Genomic DNA, 12,880 nt, shown 5'->3' with positions numbered 1-12,880 from the left:
AGCCTTAAGAGATGGCTCCAGGTGTTAAGCATTAAACTGCATGACAGAATGCATAAATTCCACCCACCCAACCACAGAGAAACTGCTGAGCAATTAACACATGTAGAGAGATGTCCTGGGGACTAATGGCACGATTTCCAGATGTGACTACTGATTTGGGGTGCCTCAATTCTGAGGTTCCCAACTTGCGACACCTTAAATGGGCCTGATTTTCATAGTATTCTGAGCATCAGCCCTCTGAAAATCAGTTCCCTTTAAGGAATTTTAAATTGGGCACCCTAAAATGGAGGCATCCAGAAATCTCTAGCCCCTTTTGAAAATCTTGGCCAAAAATATATATTTACACAGAAATATAGGACTCACGAGATTAATCTGTGTAACACAGAGAGAGAAACATCTCATATCCTAATTAAAAGTAAGTGATATACAATTTTTTTTAAATATCCTTGCCAACAAAAAAAAGTAAAATGCCTTGAACATTTTTGTTACCTTGTTAGGTAACCCCCCTATTAAAATGCATAATAAGCCTGTCGCCCTGATCCAAAGCCCCTTGCAGTAAGTGGAAAGTTTCCCATTGATCTGAATGAGCTCTGGACAAGGCCCTGTGGGAGTTCAGAAGCCTTGGCATACAGGCTGCAATAAAGGAAAGAATCCATGTTTATTTTGTTTTACTCCACCAGGGTTTTGTTCTGAAAAGTGATAGGAAATACTCATCTAAAGTAAGGAAATCGGGCACACAAGGGTCCAAGTAGAAGAGTTTTTGAATGCCACACCAAACAGCACTTTGGGAGTGACTGTTCGATGCTCTGAAAGGGACCTAGGGAAATAAATATTCTTAAATCTGCTTAATAGAGAGCATATTGACAAAGGTTGTACAAAGGTAGCTGAGAGGCAACGGGGAGGGTGATGTACCCTATTCAAGGATGGTGCAACGTCTATTCTATTGTGAGCTACCTGGGAGCCCCCAAAAGAATTTGCTGAGCTGACCAGCAGGATTCCTCCAGGGGGACTTCAGAAGCTGGGCAGCCTCTTTCCCACCGCTCTGGAAACTATACATTTTGAGCAAGACAAAATGAAAGAATGGATAAAAATGAATGGAATTTTCATATTAGAAAAGAAAAATGTGTTTTCAAGTAGCAAAACGTTTCAGTCATTGGAGCAGGCTGGAGGAAGATCCACAGGATCAGTGCCTGCATGGATCCAGTGATTTCAACAGGGTGCACAAGAGGCACTGAGGCCTTTGACTGCCGATCCAGCTTAGAGGGTAAAATAGCAGCCACAGTAGAGGTAGGCAGGGGAGCAGCTCTGAGCCCTAGGAGTGATATGGATTTTGCCTCTCCAAATCCACGTACGAGTTTCACGCCTTACCCCTTCCACTGGGGGGGGCCGGGGAGGGAGAGGACTATTAAATTGCACCAATTACTCCGCCTCTTTACAAAATGCCATCTTATTTACCTCGCTTGGCTGAGATGTAGTGTACACAGAGACAGGTTGGAGTTCTGCTAGAGGCTTCAATGGGAGCAGGTATTGGGCTTCCACCCCAGCCTTACTTAATACCAGGCACTAATCCAAGCAGCAACATATTAAACCTTTTTTTGTTTGTTTTTTAAAGAGGGACCAATAAAGATGCATAGCCCTTCTTCTGTGCCTATACTCCCCTTCCCTCCAGCCTTTGTCTAATGGCATTGCTTGCTGCATTATGTCCAATACTGACATTGTAAGCTCCCAGGTCTACCACTTTTACTTGTCTATTAAGCACCATGCACACTATAAAATAACAACAAGAAGAGATTATTATTATGTAAAAGAATAAGAAAAGTTGGCAAAACTCACACTGAAATCATTAATGCTTCGTACCTACAAGTAGGTCAGACAGGAGCAGGGGGAAAAATACTGAGTCAAGATATTGCCTACATACCCTTAAGCCTCGTCCCATATCTAGCATTATACTGCAGTGAAAAAAAGCTTTCTAAGCAAAGAAGCAGCCCAAGGCAGAACAATGACCTAGAAAGACATCTGGAAACTACTGTCCCCTGCCTAAGCTGGACAGAGAAGACTATTATAAGTCTAGATGTTTCAAGTCCTTGCTATGCAATAAACCACCTAGTAATAGCATCTACTCTAGTGTAATTAAAGTGTTACTGAAATACATTTGGGGCAATAAAAATCAGAGCTAATGTCAAAATAGCAATTTAATATGAAGGAATATTTAAAGCAGTATATACTATGTTACATAAGAACAGCCACACTGGGTCAGACCAATGGACCATCTAGCCCAGTGTCCTGTCTTCTGACAGGGGCCAGTGCCAGATGATTCCAAGCAAATGAACAGAACAGGGCAATTATCGAGTGATCCATCCCCTCTCGTTCAGTCCAAACATCTGACAGTTATAGGCTTAGGGACTCCCAGCACATGGGATTGCATCCCTGACCATCTTGGCTAATAGACATTGATGGCCCTATCCCATAGGCTGTTAATATCACCCTACTTTAGTATAGAATGCATTGTACATAAGAGAAAGTTACTTTACCATCTCTTCTGCTACAGATCTAAACTAATTTATCAACTAGATATTTGTACTCAGCAGAAAATACATAACACTGTATTCGAATATAAATGAATTATTTACATTGACTGAGAAACTATATCTGTCTCACCCAATCTTGAGATTTGCTTCTTGCAATGGATGCCATCACTGTAATAGACTTTTCCAAATAGCAGGCCAGATCCTCAACTAGTCCAATCAACTTGATGTGAATGAACTTATGTCAGTTTATGCCACTAAGCCCACTTCTGCAGTCTTTCCTCTGGCAAAATTCCCATAGGAGTCAATTCAAAGATTTGCCAGAGTAAAATCTGCAGGATCTGGACAAATGTCCTTAATTATAATGGTCGATTTCATGCTAGCTGCCGTTGTTATTCTGGAACCTGACATCACATTGGCCATAAAAGATTGTTCCAGAGAGTGGGCTAATTTAATAAGAACTAGCATTTATATAGTGCTTTGCATCTTGCAGGCACTGTGCAAATATTACTAATGAATTCTATTAGTTTTTATTTCTGTCAATTTCAATACAGGGAGAACAATCAAAAGATATTTAATATTTAAATGAAATGGGTCTGATTCTGGTCTTTTCACACTTACAACGGGGTAAATCAGTCATAATAAGAAGACGAAATAGGCCCATACTCTCCAACTGTTCCATCTCACTGGTTCTACATCACTGGTAAACTTCACAAGTCACAAACATAGTAGAAGACTGAAAAAAGAACTTACTTATGGACTAAACTAAAAGAAACTGACGCAATATCTTTGTTTAAGTTTATTTCACCAGACAAAATGAAAGTTTGTGCCTAATTCCACAAAAAGATTTTCAGTGCTATTTTGTTTATATTTGAATGAGCAAAATAGAATGGATTTTTTATTATTATTATTATTTTCCACTAATGGAAGTTAGAAAATAGGTTCCTATTATCATTTTCTCAACAGTAGACAAAATTAAATACACATAAAGTGCTGAGAGACATAACAATCACATCACTTTATATTCACAGGTAGCCTCTTAAGTGAACCAGAAGCTCTTATGCAAGGAATTTTCACTGTGAATGAGAGAGAACACTCACTCACCAAAACTAAATAAATAAGAAACTACTTAAAATGCATTAACTCAAAGTAAATGGATTTCTTACCATTGTGAGCGTAAATGGATGGCTTTCTAATGCTGACACTCTTGGACAGTGTAGAATAATGTACTGAAATAAATCACCCAGAGAAAAATGAATGGTAAAAAAGATATGTTCAAAACGTTCGGTCATAGCTGCTACTAACAATACCTCAAAGTTAAAAGCATCTCTCAACCCTTATATAAGAGAAGCTGTAGTTTTATGTGCTGTGAGTCAACTCACCTGACCAGGCCTTGCTTTAAAGTTTTCTTTCCTCATTCGTAGTTCAAGGACATTAGAGGGATGGCTTATCACTGAAGTTATCGTGACTGGTTTATAACTGCGAATATAGCGGTAGAGCCTTTCTGCACAATATAAGCACAAAGGTCCAGAAATCCAAAGCCAAGTCTGCAGAAGAAAAACAAAAATATTACTCCAAGGAATATTTTTCTTTTTTGATTTCAAAATAACGTGACTCCTTACACAGCCTAGTTCTACCATCCTTTGACTACCTGTTTAGTCTACCTGTTGACTAATGTCTTAGGCATCTGAAATACAGGCACTACACATATAGCTACAGGCTGCAGTGAAGAGCCGGCTGTGTCCACACGTGCCACTGCCGTGTGTAGATCAAAATGTGGGGATTAGACTAGATAACCCTCGCGTTTAACCTTATGGTTCTGTGATTCTCCATGTCACGTGAAAGGCTCCAATGAGGCAGTAAGACACTACACTGTTAAAAATAGCAGGGTAGTCACGGGAGGCACTACTCGGTGAGAGCCGTGTAGAGTTTATACCATTGGGGTTCAGGCAGGTCGGGCACTCTACACTACTCTACTCGCCTCAGCATGCTAGCTGAGCGTGCAATGTCTGTACTCTGACATGCCGCCATAAATGTAGACATCGCTTTACTTTGCAAGTAGTCCCAATGGAGGAGGAGGAAGTGACTGTCCTAAACACTAAGCTACAGAGTCATTCTAAATCTTTCTCTGGCCCAATTAATATTGAATTATTCAGTTCTTTAATTAAAGTGGAACAACTTCAATAGGAGAGATTCCCACATCAGCATGTTCCATAGCCCCGCAGTTAGAGCACTCGTCTGAGAGGTGCTAGAGCCCTGTTCAAATCCCTTCTCCTCATCAGGCAGAGGGGAGCTTGAATCACAGGTTTCTCACATCCCAGGCGAATACCCTTACCACTAAATTCAAAGTTATAAAGGAAGTTCTCCTTCCCTTCTTCACCCCAGCTGTTTTGTATGGACTTGCCTCTGAGCTCAGCGATTGAACTGGGCCTGGCACACAACATAGATGTTCATCTGCCTACCTTCTCTGGTTTGTGAATTGCTCTGGGGCTTAGGCAGGAGATAGGCACCCGGACATCTAGAGGGATGCAGCAGTACGTGTGCCCAGAGGCAGAAACACAGATGCTGAGGGAACTTTTACAGCAAAAAACGTGGCCACCAAGTGAATTTAGGTGCCTATGGTGTTCAGCAGGAGTTTCATGGATTGCAGCGGAGCACAAACTGGGACTTAGGTGCCTACATCTTGGGTTTAGGTATCTAAGTAATTTTGTGAATCTTACCCTCACAGTCTAAATAGACAAAGGGTGGGAGATAGGAAGCATTCTTAGTCCCAATTTACAGCTGGGATTTGGCCACAGGGAGATTAAGTGACTTGCCCACGGTCACACAGTGTGTGCCTACACAGTCTGCGGCAGCCAGACTCCCAGCCAGGTTCAACAGACTTGGGCTAGCGGGGCTCACACTGCTGCCCTAAAAATAGCTGTGTAGACATTGTGGCTCAGGCTGGAACTCGGGATGTGAAGTTGGGGGGCGGAGGGGGCTTCAGAGCCCAAGCTCCAGCCCACACCACAACTTCAAAATGCCATCTATACAGCTATTTTTAAAATGGTAGCACGAACCCCACAAGCCCCAGGCTGTCAACCTGGGCTGGGGGGCTTGGTGCCGCTACCTGTGTAGACATCCTTTAGGGAGCCCTTGGCGGAGGTATGGACTAAATCCAGCTCTGCTGTGTACCAGTCAGGGCCTAAGCTACATGTCCACCCTTCCTCTCTGATTTTCACACTCAAAATACCAGCTTGTATGGTCCACAGGCATCTACAGCCCTAGCAAGTCTAATAGCTCACAGAGCTTAGAAATGCAGCAGACTTCTTTAGCCCTAGTAGCTCTCACAGCATAAGGCACTTCTAAGTCCAGCCAGCTTCCCCTGGCTACACAGATAATAATGTCACCTGGCGCCAAACATAATACACAGATTATATTAACTCATCTCCCAGAGCGGACTCTGTTTGGATGCCCTGAAGGACACATGGAGCAGAGACAGGGTGATACAAGTAAACCTGGTGCATCAGATTCATTTCCATTTGAATATTAGCGCGCCGACTGAAAGAATTGAAAAGAGTTCACCAGACATATTGGCCTGGAGGCACACGGACCCATTCTAAAGCAGCATTTCCCAGTGTGTCTCCTTACACCTGCATGGAGTCCCCTTGACTTCAGGGGTGAAGCTTTTTGCAAGACCAGGGACTATGCCTGCTCTGCAAGAGCCGGGCAACAAACAATATAAAGGACCCTTAACAAACACTGGAGATGTGGCCACCAGAGCCCCACTGCTGGAGCCCTGGGGTAGGGCTGTGGGGCTCTGAGGGCTATTTAAAAAGTCCGGGGCTCCCGCTGCCTCTACCGCCCCGGCCCTTTAAATAGCCGCCAGAGTCCCGCTGCTTCCCCAGGGCTCCCATGGCTATTTAAAGGGCCGGGGCGGTAGAAGGAGGGGAGCCCCGGGCCCTTTAAATAGCCCCTAGAGCCCTAGGATAGTGGGAGGCTTGGGGGCTATTTAATGGGTTGGGGCTCCAGCTGCCTCTGCTGCACCCCCTGCCCGCACCAGCCCCGCACCCCCTGCCCTGCCCGCAGCCAGCCCGTCTCCAGCCAGCCCTGCACCCCCTGCCTGCAGCCAGCCCCTGCTGCACCCCCGCCCTGCCTCCAGCCCTGCACCCCCTGCCCGCACCAGCCCCACCCCCGCTGCCCTGCCCACAGCCAACCCCTGCTGCACCCTCTGCCCTGTCTCCAGCCAACCCCTGCTGCACCCCCCTGTGGCCCTGCCCGAAGCCAGCCAGCCTCTCACACACCCCTGCCCGCACCAGCCCTGCACCCCCTGCCCTGTCTCCAGCCAACCCCTGCCACACTCCCCTGCCTGAAGCCAGCCAGTCCCGCACTCCTCTGTCTGCAGCCCTGCCAACCCCTGCCGCCAGGGCCGGCTCTTTGTTTTTTGCCGCCCCAAGCAAAAACATTTTTGGCTGCCCCCAACCCCAGCCCTGGGCTCTCACCTGCAGGCAGCTCCGTGTGCCCTGCAGGGAGGCCCCCAGCCTGAGTGTCCCCCGCTCGGAGCCTGCCCGGCCCAGCCACAAGGTGCAAGCGCTGCTCCCCCGCGGCGCGAACCGCAGCGGCCCCTGGACACCCCCACGCAGGACGCGCTGCTGCCAGGGCTGGCTCTAGGCTTTTGCCGCCTGAAGCAAAAAAAAAAAGATGGCCGGTATGCCGCACCTGAAAATGTGCCGCCTCAAGCACGTGATTGGTTTGCTGGTGCCTAGAGCCAGCCCTGCCTGCCGCACCACCCTGCAGCCCTGCCTGAAGCCAGCCAGCCTGCCCCACATACCCCTGTCTCCAACCAGCCCCGCACCCCTTGCCCTGCCTGCAGCCAGACCCTACCTCCAGTCAGCCCCTGCCCTGCCTCCAGCCAACCCCATGTCCACTGGTGCCCTGCAGTTCCCAGGGCAGTAACCCTGCACACCTGCTTCAATGAGGGGGGCAGGGAGCAGCTGGGACCCACACATGTGCATACCCTAGGGTGACCAGACAGCAAGTGTGAAAAATCGGGATGGGGGGGGAGTAACAGGATCCTATATAAGAAAAAGACACCAAAATCGGGACTGTCCCTATAAAATCGGGACATCTGGTCACCCTAGCACACCCCCAGGGAGTGGCGGGGACCCACACATGTGAAATGGAGCTCATTAATAACTGATCAGCAGCATATATGACGCAATGTACATAATATATAATTTGATTATTTATATTGTTATGGAACAGGTTTTTTTTTTTTTATTCATCCCTGCTGGGGCCCCACCGAAAATGTTCAAATCGGGCCCCGCATTTCCTAAAGCCGGCCCTGACCTCCCGTATAACACTTCCCTTGAGCCCCTTTTGCATGGATCACCTCCCTAACTATAGCCTGTCAAGCCGCTGCCCTCTCCTCCTTCAAATCCCTCCTTAAGAACCAGATGATGTCAACGGGATTTGCCAACTGACCGTGGCTATGCAGGTGGCCAGCAGGGATTACTCATATATTTCTTTAATTTCTAACAGTAAAAAATATATGGAGATATACCTATCTCATAGAACTGGAAGGGACCTTGAAAAGTCATTGAGTTGAGTCCCCTGCCTTCACTAGCAGGACCAAGTACTGATTTTGCCCCAGATCCCTAAATGGCACCCTCAAGGATTAAACTCACAACCCTGGGTTTAATAGGCTAATGCTCAAACCACTGAGCTATCCCTCCCTTCACTTCCTGATGTGTGTTAGGGCCCCCTATGGTGTTTTGTCTTCTGTTAAACCCTAATACAGCAAAGAGCTCTGTGCTGATGAAACTCTGCATGCACAGAGGCCCACTGACTTCAGCAACCCTCTACAAAAGGATCTTCCTGCAGTTTGTTGCGGGATCATGTTCTTAGTTTCTAAGATCTTCAGCGAGAACAGTCTCTTCTTATGTTTTGTATGGTGTTCAGTACAATGGGGCTCTAATGCTGATACGGGACTCTGGGTTCTACTCTAATATAAATAACAGCAATAACAACAATAATGAAATAGTTACACGGATTATCTAATTTCTACTACGAAGCCAAATCTATATTTTGATAACAATTACACCTAAGTAATGTGTAATCAAACTTACATGTATATGATTAAAATGAGTACAAGTGGAGGTTAATTGCTTCAATTAAGCTAAAGTCTCAAAATGCTCATCAAAGGTCCCTAAAATTTTCCCCCCTGTAGAAGTGGGCTGTAGTCCATGAAAGCTTATGCTCTAATAAATTTGTTAGTCTCTAAGGTGCCACAAGTACTCCTGTTCTTCCCACTGTACACTGTTCACCATTCTGTATTGTGCTCTACGAATTTAATACAGATTGTTTCATGCCACCAAATCTACGGATGCCTGAAAAGGTTTTAATAATATTTTCCATTATTAAAACTTCTTGTCCAGAGAAGTAATAATTAGTGGTTGTGGCTGACTGAAAGACTTGGCATTGCCTGTAAAACCTGAAACATTGGATCATACAGACCTCTGGGAAGTGCGACTGGAACTTGGGTTCCTCAGTGCAAATTCTCACAACGTTATTTTGTACAAATGGTTCTGGTTCTGCTGGGAAAGGCTCAGGAGCGTATTCAGGAAAAGGCTCTTCAAAAATCCGTGGCACTGGAATATCCTCTTGGAGAGTTGTGTTAGGATGAAAGCAGCCAGGAGGGTGTTCCTCTAGGTTAGTCTGGTATTTAAGCACTCCTCTACAGGAAACAAACAAACGAACAAACAGAAAAGACACTGAAACAGCAATCAAAATCAACAGACTTCTCTCAATTTGTAGAGCATGTTATAGCATGTCACAAAGCGGATCAAAGGCTGATATTCCACAAGCATTTTTACTTTGTTTTCCCTTCAGGAGTTTGAATTAGCTTGAAGCGTTCCAACAATAGATCCCTTTGTCACTAGAGTGGAGGTTCTGCAACCCACCTGGCACTACTTGAGGGTAGGAGAAATTGTGGGGGCCTTGGAGAGAAATTAAATAGTTGCATTTGCAATTCAATCACACCAACGCTATTTTCAGCCACATTCTGTGTGTTACACGAGCCCTCGTTTCAATGCAATCTTAAATACAAGTGGCCTATCAATACTGCAGAATTATAAACTGCAGGGGGCACTCCCAACATTAAGGGTATTTCATGTTTGTGCATGACAGCATCATACATGAGCAACATCGTGCTTTTGAAAATCCACTTGTCAAATGAAAAAAGTCATTATGATGGGGTGTTCACCCCACACTGGCCCTGAAGGGGTTAAGGAGGCCCCAGAAGGGGCCAATTAATCTTCATAGTTGCACCTAAAGGGAGGCCAAGGGATTTATGAATACTAATGGCTGGTGATGCCCAGCTGGGGGAGAAGCTGGATAAGGAATATAAAGAGAGGAAGTCTTTAGTAGCAGAAGGCCACAAGGAGAGAGTCTGTAGTCACTCTCTGAGAGCAGGGAGGAGGGGGAAACCCAGGTGGGAGAATAAGCCCTGGGATCCTGGCCTGAGAAGCAGGATCAACTGGAGGAGTTGTGGGGAAAGAAAGCCAGAGAAGCCTAGGTAGGAAGAAGCCCAGGGAAACAATAAGAAAGAGGGAGGAGAGGAGGAGCCTGAGTTCCTCTAACAGTCACTGGGAAATGACACAGCACTGTTGGAGGTGCCATCCAGACATCTGGTCTGGTGAGACTTTGATACCCTGGAAGGGGGCAGATTATATAAGTGATCTATCCGCAAGGCTGAATCGCAAAGAGGGAGCACTGTGAATTATGGAAAGAGAGACCATTGCAGCCATGGATTGACTATCGGCAGGAGCCGCCATATGGGAAGAAAGCCACTATGCCATGCCTGGCCAGGAAGAGGAGCTCTTGCAGTGAGTGAACCCCATTACAGTCCTCCATCAAAGGTGTAGTACAGAGAGCCTGGAATATTGGGCCTGGTGCAGGACCTGAGGCCTGAACCAGAGGCTGTGAACCAAAGTCAGGCCACGTATTAAAGCTGACGCTTACAAGTTCACTGTTCGGTACATAAACTTGGCAAAATTGCTGCTAGTGTACCAGGCACTAGATATATTACATAACTATATTTCAGAAGGTTAGTACAGACACACCACCAGACCAGTGGGGTACAGGAGTCTGGTAGAGGGCAAATATACTGGTCACTGGATGAGTAGTTTTCTGTTTCCTGAGTTTAGTCTAGTTTTTCCCAGACATGTCCGGCTTTTTGGTTATCAAACCCCCGTCCGGGGGGAATTGCCAAAAAGCCGAACATGTCCGGGAAAAATACCGCTGACCGGGCACTTCCCCTCCCGCGGCTGCTGTGCTCCTCCCCTGACTCTTTGGTCTGTTTAAGAGCCGAGCTATCCAAGCGCTACCAGCTTCAGGCAGCCCCCTTGCCTCCGGACCCTGAGCCGCCAGCCGGGCACTTCCCCTCCTGGGCTCCGGGGGCGCAGGGTCTGGAGGCACGGGGGCTGCCCGAAGCCGGTAGCGCTCGGGCAGCTCAGCTCTTAAACAGAGCCGAAGAGTCAGGGGAGGAGCACAGCCGCCGGAGCCTGGGAGGGGAAGTGCCCGGCCGGGGGCGCAGGGTCCGGAGGCATGGGGGCTGTCCGAAGCCTGAGCGCTACTGGCTTCACGGTTTGCCGGGCAGCCTCCAGACCCTGCGCCCCCGGCTGGACGCTTCCCCTCCCGAGCTTCAGCTGCGCTGGGGAAGCGCCGACCGGGGGCGCAGGTTCTGGCAAACTGTGAAGCCGGTAGCGCTGGGGCAGCCCTTTTCGTGTGGCTGGGAGGGAGGAGGGGGAGTTAGGGCGGGGACTTTGGGGAAGGGGTGGGAAATGGGCGGAGTTGGGGCGGGGAAGGGGGCAGAGTTGGGGCGGGGCCAGGGGTAGGAAAGGGGCAGGGCCAGGGCCCTGTGGAGTGTCCTCTTCTTTCATTTTTTAAATATGGTAACCCTAATTTTAATGATAGCGTTTTTGCTTTTATGTAGCGTAGCCTCAGCATTCACTGAAAATGGAATCTTGAACAATCAAGCTACAATACATCCACAACCACATTATATAAATGAACGACTAACCCTGTTCTTTGAATATTATACTTTTTGACACGTTGTGTCCAATACACAAGAGATTATCTACTAAAGCGACACACAATCATGAATCATTTTCCAAAGGCACTGATTCTTTGATAAACTATAAAAGCTATTACCATAGCTACAGCCACTGAGAAAGCTATGTGCTCTTTTGATAAATCCAGTACCACCACATTAGTCACTTCTCTCCCCTCCTCCAAACAATCTCCGATGAAGAATATATTTGAAACACAGGAAAATAAAATTTACAAACATGTCCCAGATTTCAGATCACCAACCAGTATTTAATAAAGTATTTGCCATGAAGACACCATTCCAGCAAAGCACTTAAGCATCTTCTTAACTTTAATACATTAATTTAATTAATTACTTAATATTTAGTCCTACTGAAGTTGAGTTAGCTGCAATGACGTATGATTTATGTTTGGGGGTTTTTGAGGATTATCTTGGCATCCTCTTTCTGGTGTCCCAGGGTGAGTTAAGCTCTGGTACTTTTGGACCTGATCGAGGACAAGGTGTGGGTAGAATCTTAAGAATTCTTCACCCTGTAGGAGATGTCTAAGTCCTTTGACAACTATAGCAATACCATCAAGGTCAGATCCTCAGCTGGTGCAAACTGGCGTAGCTCCTTTGACTTCAGTGGAGCTAGCCCAATTGACACCAGCAGAAGAGCTGGCTCCAAATGTTTTAGTAATCCTTATGTTTGTAGAATAACGTCGTGAAAGCATCTGTTTTGTGTTTCCTATTGACTTTTTGCTATTGTTGGCTTAATACTAAAGCCTACCTAAAGTTTGGGGCATCTGTACATTAAGTCACTGAAATTCTTTGCAGGTCTTGTTGTAAAAAGTACCACAACAGAACATGCATTAATTATTAAAGCTAGTTCTCTTCTCCCCCTGGGGTGAGGATGAAAGAAACAACAAACCATACATGACAGATGTTAGTCGTCTCACTTAATGCACTACTGGGAGGTGCTCAGATACTGTAGTGACCCATTTTTCAGAGTAACAGCCGTGTTAGTCTGTATCCGCAAAAAGAAGAACAGGAGTACTTGTGGCACCTTAGAGACTAAGCTTATGCTCTAATAAATTTGTTAGTCTCTAAGGTGCCACAAGTACTCCTGTTCTTCTTTTTGTAGTGACCCAGGCAGTATAACAATATACATAGAGTAGAACCAGGAAGAACCCCCAGGAGAGGATCTGGGAGGAAAGGGCATGGGATATCCTAAAAATATCCCCTTGCAGAATTTTCCCCAAATCATTCCAGTGGTGGGAAGAGG

At 46.3% G+C, this 12,880-nt stretch overlaps 1 protein-coding gene across 3 annotated transcripts in view; it reads right to left on the bottom strand.

Moving 5' to 3' along the window:
* Positions 1-12,880, bottom strand: part of NOX4 (NADPH oxidase 4) — a 135,914-nt gene that overhangs the window by 90,371 nt on the left and 32,663 nt on the right. For all 3 annotated transcript variants that reach the window (XM_054015679.1, XM_054015680.1, XM_054015681.1), the window contains 3 exons: positions 9,021-9,240; positions 3,908-4,072; positions 3,692-3,754 (listed from right to left, as the gene is read on the bottom strand). In XM_054015679.1, the coding sequence (XP_053871654.1) occupies positions 3,692-3,754; positions 3,908-4,072; positions 9,021-9,240 (448 nt within the window). The remainder of the gene's footprint in view (positions 1-3,691; positions 3,755-3,907; positions 4,073-9,020; positions 9,241-12,880) is intronic.

This window comes from Malaclemys terrapin, chromosome 1, assembly GCF_027887155.1.
Source record: "Malaclemys terrapin pileata isolate rMalTer1 chromosome 1, rMalTer1.hap1, whole genome shotgun sequence".
NCBI lineage: Eukaryota > Metazoa > Chordata > Testudines > Emydidae > Malaclemys > Malaclemys terrapin.
The sequence above is the reverse complement of the archived record's forward strand: the minus strand, read 5'-3'. Positions and strand labels throughout refer to the sequence as shown.